This window comes from Salmo salar, chromosome ssa10 (genome assembly GCF_905237065.1).
Source record: "Salmo salar chromosome ssa10, Ssal_v3.1, whole genome shotgun sequence".
NCBI lineage: Eukaryota > Metazoa > Chordata > Actinopteri > Salmoniformes > Salmonidae > Salmo > Salmo salar.
Genome location: NC_059451.1, coordinates 50332526 through 50350837, shown reverse-complemented (window position 1 = coordinate 50350837; position 18312 = coordinate 50332526). Strand labels below are relative to the sequence as shown.

The window sequence follows — 18312 nt, the reverse complement described above, 5'->3', positions numbered from 1 at the left end:
TCCATGCACTATGAAAAGCAGAAGTAAGCAGAAGTCATTTTTCATTTTAGTCTCCCTGACTTCATGAATGGTGATAATGTCATTGCAACATTAGCCATCCCAGTCCATGACTAGTCTGTGTTACTGTGCTCAGTCATCACTGGAATGTAATGCTCATTAGACAACAGTCATCTCTCCAGGCTCGTGGAAAACTCGTGATTATAATATGGGTTATTTATATCGTTTGCTTTTGAGATAATGAGGCTACATATGATTCTAATTGAAAACAGTGTTTCAGTGTTTGGTTTATGTGGAACAATTTCACTGTAAACTGTTGCTAACGTCTTGAAGGTTGGTATTTTCATTAAAACTTTGATGTACTGATATAAGATAAACCACTTTTATTTTAAATTTTTTAATATGTCTGTTTCTTCTCCTGTGACAGACCGGACAGATGACCACACGTTGCTATGGCTACTAAACCACATGCGCCTGGGAATTCCAGAACTCATTGTCCAGATCCGACATCACAAACACACGCATGTACACGCCTTCTTCGTCACGGCAACATATGAGAAGTAAGAACCCCGCCTCCGAGGGGTGTGGGACGACAATAGAGATGCTAGCATGGCCATCTATTGGCTAATGTATAGACAATGACATCATGGGTAGCTGTTTGCTGCAGTGTAACTATAGCTTGATGAATGAATCATTGGTTCTTATTGTTACCAGCAAAATAGAACCTGGAGGGTAGATTGAGTTACAGACAAGGCATCTGTCTCACCCTAAGGCACGTAATGGAGTCAGGCTTTTGATTGTAACAGTTCCGATATCAACAACAGAGCCGACTAGGTGAAAAATCTATGGAAGTGCCCTTGAACAAGGCACTACGTGTAAGTAGCTCTGGATAAGAGCGTCTGCTAAATGTTTCTTTATTTTTACCTTTATTTAACTAGGCAAGTCAGTTAAGAACAAATTGTTATTTTCAATGACGGCCTTACTGCCTTGTTCAGGGGCAAAACTGAAGATTTTTACCTTGTCAGCTCAGGGGATTTGATCTTGCAACCTTCTGGTTACTAGTCCGACACTCTAACCACTAGGCCACCTGCCACCCAAATAACTAAAAGGTAAATGTCTGTATGTGAGTGTACTACAACCACTGTTAAGAAATCTGGACCTTTATGGTGCAAGTTACTAGTGTGGGTTTTCTAACTAGCTGTTTAAAGCAGTGCTTGACTTGGATGGAAATAGGTGTCGGTACTGTTTATATTTAGGTGCAGGAACTCATAAGGTAATCTACAGTGCCTTCAGGAACTCATAAAGTAATCTACAGCGCCTTCAGGAACTCATAAGGTAATCTACAGCGCCTTCAGGAACTCATAAGGTAATCTACAGTGCCTTCAGGAACTCATAAAGTAATCTACAGCGCCTTCAGGAACTCATAAGGTAATCTACAGCGCCTTCAGGAACTCATAAGGTAATCTACAGCGCCTTCAGGAACTCATAAGGTAATCTACAGCGCCTTCAGGAACTCATAAGGTAATCTTCAGCGTCTTCAGGAACTCATAAGGTAATCTACAGGGCCTTCAGGAACTCATAAGGTAATCTACAGCGCCTTCAGGAACTCATAAGGTAATCTACAGCGCCTTCAGGAACTCATAAGGTAATCTACAGCGCCTTCAGGAACTCATAAGGTAATCTACAGCGCCTTCAGGAACTCATAAGGTAATCTACAGCGCCTTCAGGAACTCGTAAGGTAATCTACAGCGCCTTCAGGAACTCATAAGGTAATCTACAGCGCCTTCAGGAACTCGTAAGGTAATCTACAGCGCCTTCAGGAACTCGTAAGGTAATCTACAGCGCCTTCAGGAACTCATAAGGTAATCTACAGCGCCTTCAGGAACTCATAAGGTAATCTACAGCGCCTTCAGGAACTCATAAGGTAATCTACAGTGCCTTCAGGAACTCATAAGGTAATCTAGAGCACCTTCAGGAACTCATAAGGTAATCTACAGCGCCTTCAGGAACTCATAAGGTAATCTACGGCGCCTTCAGGAACTCATAAGGTAATCTACAGCGCCTTCAGGAAGTTTTAATAACCCTTGACTTTTTCCACAGTTTGTTGTGTTACAGCCTGAATTTAAAGTTAATTAAATCGAGATATTGCATCACTGATCTACACACAATAGACTATAATGTCAAAGTGGAATTATGATTTTGAAAATGTTTACAAAAAAAAAACATCTAATGAAAAGGTGAAATGTCTTGAGTGAATAAGTATTCAACCGCTTTGTTATGGTAAACCTAAATATGTTCAGGAGTAAAAATATCCTTAATGTAACCGATGTGAAATGGCTAGTTAGTTAGCTAGCGGTGGTGCGCGCTAATAGCGTTTCAATCAGTGACGTCACTCGCTCTGAGACTTGAAGTAGGGTTTCCCCTTGCATTGCAAGGGCCGCGGCTCTTGTGGCGCGATGGGTAACGATGCTTCGTGGGTGTCAGTTGTTGATGTGTGTAAGGGTCCCTGGTTTGAGCCCAGGTTGGGGCGACGAGAGGGACTGAACCTAGACTGTTACATTAACAAATCACATAGTAAGTTGCATGGACTCACTCTGTGTGCAATAATAGTGGTTAACATGATTTCTAAATGACTACCTCATCTCTGTACTCCACATACACAACTATCTGTAAGGTCCCTCAGTCAAGCAGTGAATTTCAACCACAGATTCAATCACAAAGACCAGGGAGGTTTTCCAATGCCTCACAAAGCGCACTTATTGGTAGATGGGTAAAAAAAAAAGCAGACATTGAATATCCCTTTGAGCATTGTAAAGTTATGCTTTACACTTTGGACTGCATAATGGTGGCTGCATCATGTTATGGGTATGCTTGTAAGGACTGGAGAGTTTCAGGATAAAAAGGAAACGGAATGGAGATAAGCACAGCTAAACTCCTAGAGGAAAACCTGGTTCAGTCTGCTTTCCACCAGACACTGGGAGATTAATTTACCTCTTAGCAGGACAATAACCTAAAAGGCCAAATCTACACTGGAGTTGCTTACCAAGACAACAGTGAATGTTCCTGAGTATCCTAGTTACAGTTTTGACTTAAATCAGCTGGAAAATCTATGGCAAGACCTGAAAATGGTTGTCTAGCAATGATCAACAACCAATTGACAGAGCTTGAAGTATTTTGAAAGAATAATGGGAAAATGTTGAGACTTACCCAGAAAGACTCACAGCTGTAATCGCTGCCAAAGGTGCTTCTACAAAGTATTGACTCAGAGGTGTGAATACTTATGTAAATTAGATATTTCAGTATTTCATTTTCAATACATTTGTAAAAATTTATAAGAACATGTTTTCACTTTGTCATTATGGGGTATTGTATTGTGTGTAGATGGGTGAGGACAAAACATATATTTTGAATTCAGGCTGTAACACAACAAAATGTGGAATAAGTCAAGGGGTATGAACGCTTTGCACTGTATAAGAGATGCAGGAAGTAGCTACACACACACAGACATTCACATTTAAATGTTAGTCATTTAGCAGACGCTCTTATCCAGAGCCACTTACTCAAGGGCACATCGACAGATTGTTCCCATAGTCGGCTCTACTGTTGATGTAGGAACTGTTGGTTCAAGTCCTGCTCCTGCGACCCCCCCCCTCAAACGCTACTTTTAACAGTGCGGTATAGTGTAAGCTTATGCAGCTCAGGGCTAAAAGCTCTGATATCCTGTGGCTGTTCTAAATAAAGCAGTCCATTATCATACTACAGTAATCGGCAAAATAAATTGTGATTAGCAACGCTGCTGCCACTGTGAAATGTATACTGCTCAAAAAAATAAAGGGAACACTTAAACAACACATTCTAGATCTGAATGAAAGAAATAATCTTATTAAATACTTTTTTCTTTACATAGTTGAATGTGCTGACAACAAAATCACACAAAAATAATCAATGGAAATCCAATTTATCAACCCATGGAGGTCTGGATTTGGAGTCACATTCAAAATTAAAGTGGAAAACCACACTACAGGCTGATCCAACTTTGATGTAATGTCCTTAAAACAAGTCAAAATGAGGCTCAGTAGTGTGTGTGGCCTCCACGTGCCTGTATGACCTCCCTACAATGCCTGGGCATGCTCCTGATGAGGTGGCGGATGGTCTCCTGAGGGATCTCCTCCCAGACCTGGACTAAAGCATCCACCAACTCCTGGACAGTCTGTGGTGCAACGTGGCATTGGTGGATGGAGCGAGACATGATGTCCCAGATGTGCTCAATTGGATTCAGGTCTGGGGAACGGGCGGGCCAGTCCATAGCATCAATGCCTTCCTCTTGCAGGAACTGCTGACACACTCCAGCCACATGAGGTCTAGCATTGTCTTGCATTAGGAGGAACCCAGGGCCAAACGCACCAGCATATGGTCTCACAAGGGGTCTGAGGATCTCATCTCGGTGCCTAATGGCAGTCAGGCTACCTCTGGCGAGCACATGGAGGGCTGTGCGGCCCCCCAAAGAAATGCCACCCCACACCATGACTGACCCACCACCAAACCGGTCATGCTGGAGGATGTTGCCGGCAGCAGAACGTTCTCCACGGCGTCTCCAGACTCTGACACGTCTGTCACGTGCTCAGTGTGAACCTGCTTTCATCTGTGAAGAGCACAGGGCGCCAGTGGTGAATTTTCCAATCTTGGTGTTCTCTGGCAAATGCCAAACGTCCTGCACGGTGTTGGGCTGTAAGCACAACCCCCACCTGTGGACGTCGGGCCATCATACCACCCTCATGGAGTCTGTTTCTGACCGTTTGAGCAGACACATGCACATTTGTGGCCTGCTGGAGGTCATTTTGCAGGGCTCTGGCAGTGCTTCTCCTGCTCCTCCTTGCACAAAGGCGGAGGTAGCGGTCCTGCTGCTGGGTTGTTGCCCTCCTACGGCCTCCTCCACGTCTCCTGATGTACTGGCCTATCTCCTGGTAGCGCCTCCATGCTCTGGACACTACGCTGACAGACACAGCAAACCTTCTTGCCACAGCTCACATTGATGTGCCATCCTGGAAAAGCTGCACTACCTGAGCCACTTGTGTGGGTTGTAGACTCCGTCTCATGCTACCACTAGAGTGAAAGCACCGCCAGCATTCAAAAGTGACCAAAACATCAGCCAGGAAGCATAGGAACTGAGAAGTGGTCTGTGGTCCCCACCTGCAGAACCACTCCTTTATTGGGGGTGTCCTGCTAATTGCCTATAATTTCCACCTGTTGTCTATTCCATTTGCACAACAGCATGTGAAATTTATTGTCAATCAGTGTTGCTTCCTAAGTGGACAGTTTGATTTCACAGAAGTGTGATTGACTTGGAGTTACATTGTGTTGTTTAAGTGTTCCCTTTATTTTTTTGAGCAGTGTATATTGGCCATCGGTTCCCTGCCTATAGCCCTGTGAGTGTTCTGTCTGTTGTAGAATGTTGGGGCTGTTTGTAAACGCAGTACTGGACATGAGATAATGATTATGTTGTGGTACCTATCTTCTCTCTCTCTGAATATATCCCAGGGGATTTACAGATGACTCAGGGTCAGTTTAATCATAAATACTCAACAACACAAAGCAAGAACGCAGAGGGCACTAGCCGCACTACCCACAATGCATTTCACTGGGGCTCTTGATTATCCTCACCTTAGAGTAAAGGTGGCTTTCACCTCTCAACAAGTCACCATGCAGTTGAAATACACAACTGGCTGAGAGAGAGAGACAGAGACAGAGAGAGAGAGACAGAGAGAGAAAGACAGAGAGAGAGACAGAGAGAGAGACGGAGAGAGAGAGACAGACAGAGAGAGAGAGAGTTTGCATCTGTGAATGAGTGAGTGACAGTCACACACACAACCACACACTCAGTCACACACACACAACCACACACTCAGTCACACACACACACACAACCACACACTCAGTCACACGTACAGTCACACACTCAACCACACACAACCACACACACACAGTCACACACAGTCGCACACACAACTACACACAACCACACACACACACACACACACAACCACACACTCAGTCACACACACACACAACCACACACACAACCACACACTCACTCACACACACAGTCACACACACAGTCACACACACAGTCACAACCACACACTCAGTCACACACACAGTCACACACACAACCACACACTCAGTCACACACACAGTCACACACACTTGCACGCTCGCTTTCAGGTATATTGGATGACTTAAATTTGCATATGATGGGAAAAGATAAATGCTAATTCTGCTGGAACGAATGTGTGTTGAACCATTAAAATGATACCAAACCAATTTTGACTGAATAGATTTTAGCGTGGAATGTCGTGAGATGAAAGGTAAACTAAAATGATTCACTCATCGTCTACTGGAGATGGTATTAACCCTTCACTCATCGTCTACTGGAGATGGTATTAACCCTTCACTCATCGTCTACTGGAGATGGTATTAACCCTTCACTCATCGTCTACTGGAGATGGCATTAACCCTTCACTCATCGTCTACTGGAGATGGTATTAACCCTTCACTCATCGTCTACTGGAGATGGCATTAACCCTTCACTCATCATCTACTGGAGATGGTATTAACCCTTCACTCATCGTCTACTGGAGATGGTATTAACCCTTCACTCATCGTCTACTGGAGATGGTATTAACCCTTCACTCATCGTCTACTGGAGATGGTATTAACCCTTCACTCATCGTCTACTGGAGATGGTATTAACCCTTCACTCATCGTCTACTGGAGATGGTATTAACCCTTCACTCATCGTCTACTGGAGATGGTATTAACCCTTCTAGAGTGAGGTGGCTGTGTATTCCCGCCAGCAGGACCACATTTGTCATTACTGGAGATATATAATGGTTTACATTAGCATAGAGGCATTCAGGGTACAGCTGACTAGGCCTGTCAGCAGTTTAGGACTGGGTTCTTTCTCCCTGAAGCAGCCAATGACAACAGGACACTACATACAAAAAAAAATACCTCTTGAATTTAAATACCTCTTGAATTCCACGCATCTAATAGACGCTTGGACGTGTTTGGACGTGTTCGTAAAGAGTCTTGGCAATTGCAGGATACGTCTCTTAACACACTGTTGGCTTGGTCTTGAGAATAAATAGCGGGTTTATAATGCAGCCTGTGTTTCCCTAAAGATACATATAATCCTTCTCAGATGGACAGTGTGTTGATCTACTATGGACTGTATTGTAAAGCAGTATCATTCATGCTCCCAGAGGTCCACAACATTATGATAGATGGTAAATGACAGCTAAGACAGGCGTGGACGTAGTCAGATCTGTGTGTGTGTGTGTGTGTGTGTTTGTGTGTGTGTATGAGGTGGATCTAGCATTCTGCAGAGATCAGAACACAGAGAACAGAACAGAGAGAGCAGAACACAGAGAGCAGAACACAGAGAACAGAACACAGAGAATAGAACACAGAGATCAGAACACAGAGATCAGAACACAGAGATCAGAACACAGAGTAACAGAACAGAGAGAGCAGAACATAGAGAGCAGAACACAGAGAACATAGCACAGAGATCAGAACACTGAGAACTGAACAGAGAGAACAGAACAGAGAGAACAGAACACAGAGAACAGAACACAGAGAACAGAACAGGGAGAACAGAACACAGAGAACAGAACACAGAGAACAGAACACAGAGAACAGAACACAGAGAACAGAACAGGGAGAACAGAACAGAGAGAACAGAACAGGGAGAACAGAACACAGAGAACAGAACACAGAGAACAGAACAGGGAGAACAGAACACAGAGAACAGAACACAGAGAACAGAACACGGAGAACAGAACACAGAGAACAGAGAACAGAACACAGAGAACAGAACACAGAGAACAGAACACAGAGAACAGAACAGAGAGAACAGAACAGAGAGAACAGAACAGAAATAACCTTCTATTGGTTTGAGAGTGTGTTTCTCCAACCCAACTCTGCTCCTGCCGTCTCTCTCTCTCTCTCTCTCTCTCTCTCTCTCTCTCTCAGTTTGTTGCGCGGGGCTGAGGAGATGGGTCTGAGGAAGTCGTTGAAACCAGAGTTTGGGGGAGGAACACGCAGCTTCTCCTGTGAAGAAGACTACATCTATGAGAACATTGAGAGAGAACTATGCTTCTTCACATCACAGGTAAGCACACACACACTCACACACACACACACACACACACACACACACACACACACACACACACACACACACACACACACACAGAGATGTTGATTTGTTCTGACCAGCCTGCCCCTCTCTCCTCAGGAGAGGCAGAGCATTATCAAGTACTGGCTCGACAATCTACGAGCCAAGCAGGGGGAGGTGCTTCATAACATACACTTCCTGGAGGGACAGCCAATCAGTGAGCAGCATTTGTTGTTTATTTCTAGCACTTTGTTAAAATCTCAATAAAAGATATGGGTGTGCTTGTGTACATGCTTCTGAGTGGGCGGGGTTAATGTTTACCTGTGTGTTCCTCCAATCCCCGAGCTGAGTGGGCAGGGTTAATGTTTACCTGTGTGTTCCTCCAGTCCCCGAGCTGAGTGGGCGGGGTGTGATCCAGCAGGTGTTTCCTCTCCATGAGCAGAGGATCCTCAGTCAGCTGATGAAGTCCTGGGTGCAGGCCGTGTGTGAGAAACAACCACTAGGTCAGTACACACACACACACACACACACACACACACACACACACACACACACACATGTTATGTCTCCCTTAACTGAGATCGTTAGTTACTGTAAGTCAGGCTGTGAGGTTCCTGTTGTTCATGTGACTTTAAACCAAAGGTCAACAAAGGCTTAAACCTGTCTGTCTAACAGTCTGAATCTAACGGTCTGTCTCCCTCTGTGGTGAATCTAACGGTCCGTCTCCCTCTGTGGTGAATCTAACGGTCTGTCTCCCTCTGTGGTGAATCTAACGGTCTGTCTCCCTCTGTGGTGAATCTAACGGTCTGTCTCCCTCTGTGGTGAATCTAACGGTCTGTCTCCCTCTGTGGTGAATCTAACGGTCTGTCTCCCTCTGTGGTCTATCTAGATGATATTCGTGACTATTTTGGGGTGAAGATAGCCATGTACTTCGCCTGGCTGGGGTTCTACACCACGTCTATGCTGTATCCTGCTGTCATCGGCTTCGTGCTCTGGGTTCTCACCGAGTCTGACCAGGTGACTTTTACACAAGACCTTTTCAAGTGTCCTGTCCAGGAATGGGGTGTACATGTACATCAAGCTGCCTCACGCTACAGAAACAGGAGATAGACTCCTGCCCTGTGGGTCAAGACAAGGCTTACTTACTTACAGCTTACTTTACAAATGCACTGTTTGTATCTCATTTAGTACAGATACACAGCGACATACTCACTGTGATACACTCCAATCTGCTCTGTAGTACAGTGTATTCCCTTCTTTAACAACGTTAGCCTTTTCTACTAACTCGCAGTGAGATATTGAACTGTGTTGACATTTGAAAATGTAGCAACAGTGTTTCTAAGGGTCCTCAGATATGATGATCTCATGTTTTTTCATAGAATAGAAGGACCACCTGTGTATTCTCCTCTCTCCGCAGACGAGTCGTGATATCTGCTGTGTATCCTCTCTCCTCAGACGAGTCGTGATATCTGCTGTGTATTCTCTCTCCTCAGACGAGTCGTGATATCTGCTGTGTATCCTCTCTCCTCAGACGAGTCGTGATATCTGCTGTGTATTCTCTCTCCTCAGACGAGTCGTGATATCTGCTGTGTATTCTCTCTCCTCAGACGAGTCGTGATATCTGCTGTGTATTCTCTCTCCGCAGACGAGTCGTGATATCTGCTGTGTATTCTCTCTCCGCAGACAAGTCGTGATATCTGCTGTGTATTCTCTCTCCTCAGACAAGTCGTGATATCTGCTGTGTATTCTCTCTCCTCAGACGAGTCGTGATATCTGCTGTTTATCCTCTCTCCTCAGACCAGTCGTGATATCTGCTGTGTATCCTCTCTCCTCAGACGAGTCGTGATATCTGCTGTGTATCCTCTCTCCTCAGACAAGTCGTGATATCTGCTGTGTATTCTCTCTCCTCAGACGAGTCGTGATATCTGCTGTGTATTCTCTCTCCTCAGACGAGTCGTGATATCTGCTGTGTATTCTCTCTCCTCAGACGAGTCGTGATATCTGCTGTGTATTCTCTCTCCTCAGACGAGTCGTGATATCTGCTGTGTATTCTCTCTCCTCAGACGAGTCGTGATATCTGCTGTGTATTCTCTCTCCTCAGACGAGTCGTGATATCTGCTGTGTATTCTCTCTCAGACGAGTCGTGATATCTGCTGTGTATCCTCTCTCCTCAGACAAGTCGTGATATCTGCTGTGTATTCTCTCTCCTCAGACGAGTCGTGATATCTGCTGTGTATTCTCTCTCCTCAGACGAGTCGTGATATCTGCTGTGTATTCTCTCTCCTCAGACGAGTCGTGATATCTGCTGTGTATTCTCTCTCCTCAGACGAGTTGTGATATCTGCTGTGTATTCTCTCTCCTCAGACGAGTCGTGATATCTGCTGGGTATCCTCTCTCCTCAGACGAGTCGTGATATCTGCTGTGTATTCTCTCTCCTCAGACGAGTCGTGATATCTGCTGTGTATCCTCTCTCCTCAGACAAGTCGTGATATCTGCTGTGTGGTGTTTGCCCTGTTTAACGTGGTGTGGGCCACTCTCTTCTTGGAGAGGTGGAAGAGAAGGGGGGCGGAGTTGGCCTATAAGTGGGGTACGCTGGACACCCCTAACGAGTCCCTAGAGGAACCACGGACGCAGTTTAGGGTGAGGAGGACATGAGAATATTTCAAGTCAATGTCTCAATATACTTTACAGAAGAAGAATGAATAACGGAAAACACAAAGCTACTGTCACGTCCTGACCAAAATAAGTTGTTATTTTCTATGGTAGAGTGGTCAGGGCGTGACAGAGGGTGTTTTTGTGTTTGTTCTATGTTCTCTATTTCTATGTTGGATTTCTAGTTTGTCTATATCTAGGTTGGGGTTTATTGGGTTGACCTTCAATTGGAGGCAGCTGTTCCTCGTTGCCTCTAATTGGAGGTCATATTTATTAGGGGTGTTTTTTTCCTGTTGTTTGTGTATGTTCACCTGACAGAACTGTTGGCAGTCGTTTTTGTTATAGTGTTTCATTAAAGTTAAATATGAGCACTTCACACGCCGCGCCTTGGTCCCCTTTGTACGACCCGCGTTACAGAACTACCCACCATGACTGGATCAAGCGGCGTGCCCAGGCAGAGATGGACACCTGATCATACATGGAATGGATGGAGAGGAGAAACTGGACTTGGGGGCAAGTTATTGAAAGATATCGGAGCCTACCGGGGAAGAACGAGAGGCAGCCCCAAAACATTTTTTTGGGGGGGCACACGGGTAGTTTGGCTGGGCCAGGGGTGAGCCCTGAGCCAACTTCCCGTGCTTATTGTGGTGAGCATGTGCCTGCCTCTCGCACTCTCTCTCCGGTACGCCTCCATAATCCAGTACGTCCTGTTCCTGCTCCCCGCACTAGCCCTGAGGTGCGTGTTACTAGTCTGGCGCATCCAAAGCCAGCCCCACGCATCAGGCCTCTAGTGCGCCTCCATAGTCCAGTAAGTCCTGTACCTGCTCCTCGCACTCTCCTTTCAGTGCGCAGCCATAACCCGGTACAGCCAGTGCCTGCTGTGAGCACTTTGCCATTAGTACGTCCTGGTCCTGCTCCCCGCACTAGCCCTGAGGTGCGTGTTACTAGTCTGGCGCCTCCAAAGCCAGCCCCACGCACCAGGCCTCCAGTGCGCCTGCCCAGCCCAGTACGTCCTGTTCCTGCTCCCCGCACTCGCCCTCCAGTGCGCCTCCATAACCCGGTACAGCCAGTGCCTGCTGTGAGCACACGGCCCTTAGTGTGTCTTCCCAGTCCGGTGAGACCGATTCCTGCTCCTCGCACTCTCCCTCCAGTGCGCATCCATAACCCGGTACAGCCAGTGCCTGCTGTGAGCACTCGGCCTTCGGCGGTGGTCTGCAACCCAGAGCCTTCGGCGGTGGTCTGCAACCCAGAGTCTTCGGCGGCAGCTTTTAGCCCAGTCTTCGGCGGCGGTTGGCGGTCCGAAGCCTCGGAAGATGATCCATGGTCTGGTTCCTCCGGACAAACAGAAGCGAGGGTATCAGCGGGTGGTGGGGGTACTACGCCCGGAACCAGAGCCGCCGCCATAGACATTTTTCCACCCTCCCTTCCCTCCCTTTAGGTTTTTATTTGTATTTTTTATATATTGTGTGCATTCGGAGTCTGCACCTTTGGGGGGGGGGGTACTGTCACGTCCTGACCAAAATAAATTCTTATTTTCTATGGTAGAGTGGTCAGGGCGTGTCAGGGGGTGGTTTTGTGTTTGTTCTATGTTCTCTATTTCTATGTTGGATTTCTAGTTTGTCTATATCTAGGTTGGTGTTTATTGGGTTGACCTTCAATTGGATGCAGCTGTTTCTCGTTGCCTCTAATTGGAGGTCATATTTAGTAGGGGTGTTTTTTCCTGTTTGTGGGTAGTTTCCTGTTTAGTGTATGTTCACCTGACAGAACTGTTGACGGTCGTTTACATTTTTACTTCCCTCCCGCTCTCCTCCCTCCCTCCACCTCTCTCCATCTCCCGCCACCTCTCTCCTCCCTCCACCTCTCGCCTCTTTCCATCTCTCGCCTCCCTCCCTCCACCTTTCTCCTCCCTCCCTCCACCTTTCTCTTTCCTCCCTCCACCTTTCTATTCCCTCCCTCCACCTCTCTCTTCTCTCTCCTCTCTCCACCTCTCTCCTCCCTCCAACTCTCTCCTCCCCTCCAACTCTCTCCATCTCCCTCCACCTCTCTTCTCCCTACCTCCACCCTTTCTCTCAACCTCCCCCCCCCCCACCCACTTTCCCTCTGTAGGGTGTGAAGCGGTGCAGCCCCATAACAGGCTGTGAGGAGTTTTACTACCCACCATGGAGGAGAAGGGTGTTCAGGTGGCTGGTCAGCCTGCCCATCTGCATCCTGTGTCTCTGCTTTGTGTTCCTGGCCATGCTCCTCTGCTTCGAACTGCAGGTCACTGAATGATCAACAGCTTCTAGTAACACTGTCAAACTTCCTTACTGGAGATGTACAGTTGAAGTCGGAAGTTTACATACACTTTAGGTTGGAGTCATTAAAACTAGTTTTTCAACCACTCCACAAATTTCTTGTTAACAAACTATAGTTTTGGCAAGTTGGTTAGGACATCTACTTTGTGCATGACACAAGTCATCTTTCCAACAATTGTTTACAGACAGATTATTTCACTTATAATTCACTGTCTCTCAATTCCAGTGGGTCAGAAGTTTACATACACTAAGTTGACTGTGCCTTTATACAGCTTGGAAAATTCCAGAAAATGATGTCATGGCTTTAGAAGCTTCTCCTAAGCTAATTGACATCATTTGAGTCAATTGGAGGTGTAGCTGTGGATGTATTTCAAGGCCCACCTTCAAACTCAGTGCCTCTTCGCTTGACATCATGGGAAAATCAAAAGAAATCAGCCAAGACCTCCGAAAATAAATTGAAGACCTCCACAAGTCTGGTTCATCCTTGGGAGCAATTTCCAAACACCTGAAGGTACCACGTTCATCTGTACAAACAATAGTACGCAAGTATAAACACCATGGGACCACGCAGCCATCATACCGCTCAGGAAGGAGACGCGTTCTGTCTCCTAAGAGATGAACGTACTTTGGTGCGAAAAGTGCAAATCAATCCCAGAACAACAGCAAAGGACCTAGTGAAGATGCTGGAGGAAACAGTTACAAAAGTATCTATATCCACAGTAAAACGAGTCCTATATTGACATAACCTGAAAGGCCGCTCAGCAAGGAGGAAGCCACTGCTCCAAAACCGCCATAAAAAAGCCATACTACCGTTTGCAACTGGGGACAATGATCGTACTTTTTGGAGAAATGTCCTCTGGTCTGATGAAACAAAAATAGAACTGCTTGGCCATAATGTCCATCGTTATGTTTGGAGGAAAAAGGGGAGGCTTGCAAGCCGAAGAACGCCATCCCAACCGTGAAGCACGGGGGTGGCCGCATCATGTTGTGGGGGTGTTTTGCTGCAGGAGTGTAACGGCTGTCTATGGAAGAAGTGGACCAAAATGCGGCGGAGTTAGGGTTCGTCATATTTAATTTACGAACACTATGCATTTCACAAAAACAACAAAAACTGACAGCCAACACAGTCCTGTCAGGTACTACCACAATGACAAGCACAATTACCCACACCACACAAAGGAAACGTAGGCAACTTATGTGTGACTCCCAATCAACCACAACCCTCTACAGCTGTGCCTGATTGGAAGTCATACGGCCAAAATCAAATGAAACAATAAAACACTCACTCCCTTCTGCCACGTCCTGACCCAACTACACCCTCTACTGGTCAGGACGTGACAGTACCCCCCCCTCAAGGTGCAGACCCCGGGATGCACCTAAAAAAGGAAAACACAAGAAAATCCCCAACAAAAAGGAACACCTAAACAATAAGGGAGGGAAGGGAGGGTGACTACCGTCACCGACGGCACTGTGCTACACCCTCCCTCCCCAACCCACCTATCCTGGAGGTGGCTCAGGTGCAGGCCGTTCCGGGAAGTCGGGCCACTCTGGCCGCTCGGGGCAGTCGGGCCATTCTGGCAGCTCGGGGCAGTCTGGCAGCTCGGGGCAGTCTGGCAGCTCGGGGCAGTCTGGCAGCTCTGGCAGCTCGGGGCAGTCCGGCGGTTCAGGGCAGTCTGGCCACTCCGGCGGTTCAGGGCAGTCTGGCCACTCCGGCGGTTCAGGGCAGTCTGGCCACTCCGGCGGTTCAGGGCAGTCTGGCCACTCCGGCAGTTCAGGGCAGTCTGGCCACTCCGGCAGTTCAGGGCAGTCTGGCCACTCCGGCAGTTCAGGGCAGTCTGGCCACTCCGGCAGTTCAGGGCAGTCTGGCCACTCCGGCAGTTCAGGGAAGTCTGGCCACTCCGGCAGTTCAGGGCAGTCTGGCCACTCTGGCGACTGTTGACTGGCGGGCAGCTCTGACGACTGTTGACTGGCGGGCAGCTCTGACGACTGTTGACTGGCGGTCAGCTCTGACGACTGTTGACTGGCGGGCAGCTCTGACGACTGTTGACTGGCGGGCAGTTCTGACGACTGTTGACTGGCGGGCAGCTCTGGTGACTGTTGACTGGCGGGCAGCTCTGGTGGTTCCGGCTCAGGATTCACCAGGCTGGGGAGACATAACGGAGACCTGGCTCTGGGCGCAGGCCCTGGATTCACCAGTCTGGGAAGACCCGCTGGATGCCTGGTTTGAGGAGGTGGCACAGGAGAGACCAGGGTGGAGAGACCCACTGGAGGACTGGTCCGTGGAGGAGACACGGCTTGACCAGGATAGGGAGACCCACTGGAGTACTGATCCGTGGAGGAGACACGGGCTTGACCAGGATAGGGAGACCCACTGGAGGACTGGTCCGTGGAGGAGACACGGGCTTGACCAGGATAGGAAGACATGCAGGAGGCCTGTTTCTGGGCGCAGGCACAGTCTTTACCAGACAACCAGCACGCACCTCAGGACGAGTATGGAGAGCTGCCTCAGGTGACATCATTTCCACGACACGCTCATTAGGGCGAATGCCGTGCTTTATGCACCACACTAGCAGCTCTCTCATCTCTCTCTCTCCTAATTTCCCCATTAACCCCGTCACAGTCTCTGTCTCATATCCCTCGCTCACCTCCAATGTCATCCCGACTGGCTCTGGTTCCGACCTCAGCTCCACCGACTGTCCCGTGTGCCCCCCCCAAAAAAATTATTGGGGCTGCCTCTCGCGCTCGTTGCGCTCTCTCTCCTCGTAATAGCGCCTCTCCGCTCTCGCCGCTTCAATCTCCCACTGCGGGAGGCGATAATCCCCAGCCTGAGTCCATGGTCCCTCTCCGTCCAGGATCTGTTCCCAAGTCCATTGGTCCATAACGCTGTACTCCTGCTGCTCCTTCCTCTTCCGCCGCTTGGTCCTGGTTTGGTGGGTAATTCTGTAACGGCTGTCTATGGAAGAAGTGGACCAAAATGCGGCGGAGTTAGGGTTCGTCATATTTAATTTACGAACACTATGCATTTCACAAAAACAACAAAAACTGACAGCCAACACAGTCCTGTCAGGTACTACCACAATGACAAGCACAATTACCCACACCACACAAAGGAAACGTAGGCAACTTATGTGTGACTCCCAATCAACCACAACCCTCTACAGCTGTGCCTGATTGGAAGTCATACGGCCAAAATCAAATGAAACAATAAAACACTTACTCCCTTCTGCCACGTCCTGACCCAACTACACCCTCTACTGGTCAGGACGTGACAAGGAGGGACAGGTGCACTTCACAAAATAGATAGCATCATGAGGAGGGAAAATGATGTGGATATATTGAAGCAACATCTCAAGACATCAGTCAGGAAGTTAAAGCTTGGTCGCAAATGGACAATGACCCCAAGCATACTTCCAAAGTTGTGACAAAATGGCTTAAGGAAAACAAAGTCAAGGTATTGGAGTGGCCATCACAAAGCCCCGACCTCAATCCTATAGAAAATTTGTGGGCAGAACTGAAAAAGTGTATGGGAGCAAGGAGGCCTACAAACTTGACTCAGTTACACCAGCTCTGTCAGGAGGAATGGGACAAAATTCACCCAACTTATTGTGGGAAGCTTGTGGAAGGCTACCTGAAACGTTTGACCCAACTTAAACAATTTAAAGGCAATGCTACCAAGTACTAATTGAGTGTATGTAAGTAAACGTCTGACCTACTGGGAATGTGATGAAAGAAATAAAAGCTGAAATAAATCATTCTCTCTACTATTATTCTGACATTTCACATTCTTAAAGTGGTTACTAGGATTAAATGTCAGGAATTGTGAAAAACGGAGTTTAAATGTATTTGTCTAAGGCATGGGTGTCAAACTCTGTAATTATATTTGGCCCGCGAGACAATACCAAATTACTACTAGAGCTGGCCCGCCGGTATTATACAGCGCATTCACCGCTAATACTACGAATCCCATAATGCTCTGCTGTTGTTTTCGCGCGCCAATCAGGAGAGGACCCAGAAACACCCTCTCCTCTGTGACAGTAGTCATAGCAACATAGACGCTACAACTGTCAGCGCGCTATCCCTTCCCAAAAATGGCGAAAAGAAAGGCAGAAAACAGGAGCTTTCTGGACAAGTGGGAGGCAGAATATCTGTTTACATATGTAAAAGACAAACCTGTTTGTCTTGTTTGTGGAGTCAACGTGGCTGTAAGTAAGGAGTACAACATTAGACGACACTATGAAACGAAACACCATGACAAATACAAGGACCTGGACATGACTCAAAGGAGCCAGAAAGTAGAGGAGATGAAAAGAAGTTTGGTTTCACAACAGAATATGTTCAAAAAAGCCACATCACAAAGTGAGGCTGCTGTAAAGGCTAGTTATATAGTGGCAGCAGAGATCGCAAAATCAGCCCGGCCCTTTAATGAGGGAGACTTCGTGAAAAAGTGCATGATGAAAGTTTGTGACCTCGTATGCCCAGAGAAAAAGCAAGCATTTTCAAACGTGAGCCTGAGCAGGAACACAGTAGCTGATCGCACATGTGATCTTGCCACCAATCTGTATGACCAGCTGATGGAAAAGGGAAAAGATTTCGTTGCGTTCTCCCTCGCTGTGGATGAGAGCTGCGACGCATCTGATACTGCTCAGCTGCCAGTCTTCATCCGTGGAGTATTATCATTTTATTTGTAAAATTATTAGCCAGTGGAAAAAGTTTATTTTGGTATTTAAATCAGAAGGCTGCAAATAGAAAAGAGGCATACGATTTTTATAAATTTTTTATTTATTTAATAAATGAATGCCATTGATGTGTTTTTTCATTTGAAATTCGATTTTGCATGTCTCCACTATTAAATTATATATTGTATGGTACTAAGCGATGCTTGTTCCATATTCAATGTTAAAGCAAAACTTGTTTGGGTCCATATTAAAAGGTTCATTTGTTCAATGTTGGCCCGCGACTTTGTTCAGGTTTTACATTTTGGCCCACTGGGTATTTGAGTTTGACACCCCTGGTCTAAGGTGAATGTAAACTTCAGACTGTACTTAGCGTTTGATTATGAATCAGTCATACACATCTACTCCTTAGGATGGATGTGGTTCTTGTCAGTGCGTTCTATAGCTGTATGTGGCCACGTAATACAGAATAGTTAGATATATATAATTGAAGCCATATACAGTACCAGTCAAAATT

The 18312-nt window shown here is 46.8% G+C and overlaps 1 protein-coding gene across 4 annotated transcripts in view; it reads left to right on the top strand.

The window, feature by feature from the left end:
- The window catches only part of ano8b (anoctamin 8b), a 98022-nt gene that overhangs the window by 52617 nt on the left and 27093 nt on the right, over positions 1–18312 (top strand). For all 4 annotated transcript variants that reach the window (XM_014123575.2, XM_014123576.2, XM_014123577.2 and 1 more), the window contains exons 3-9: positions 425–557; positions 8032–8170; positions 8297–8393; positions 8563–8679; positions 9066–9193; positions 10655–10816; positions 12935–13087. In XM_014123575.2, the coding sequence (XP_013979050.1) occupies positions 425–557; positions 8032–8170; positions 8297–8393; positions 8563–8679; positions 9066–9193; positions 10655–10816; positions 12935–13087 (929 nt within the window). The remainder of the gene's footprint in view (positions 1–424; positions 558–8031; positions 8171–8296; positions 8394–8562; positions 8680–9065; positions 9194–10654; positions 10817–12934; positions 13088–18312) is intronic.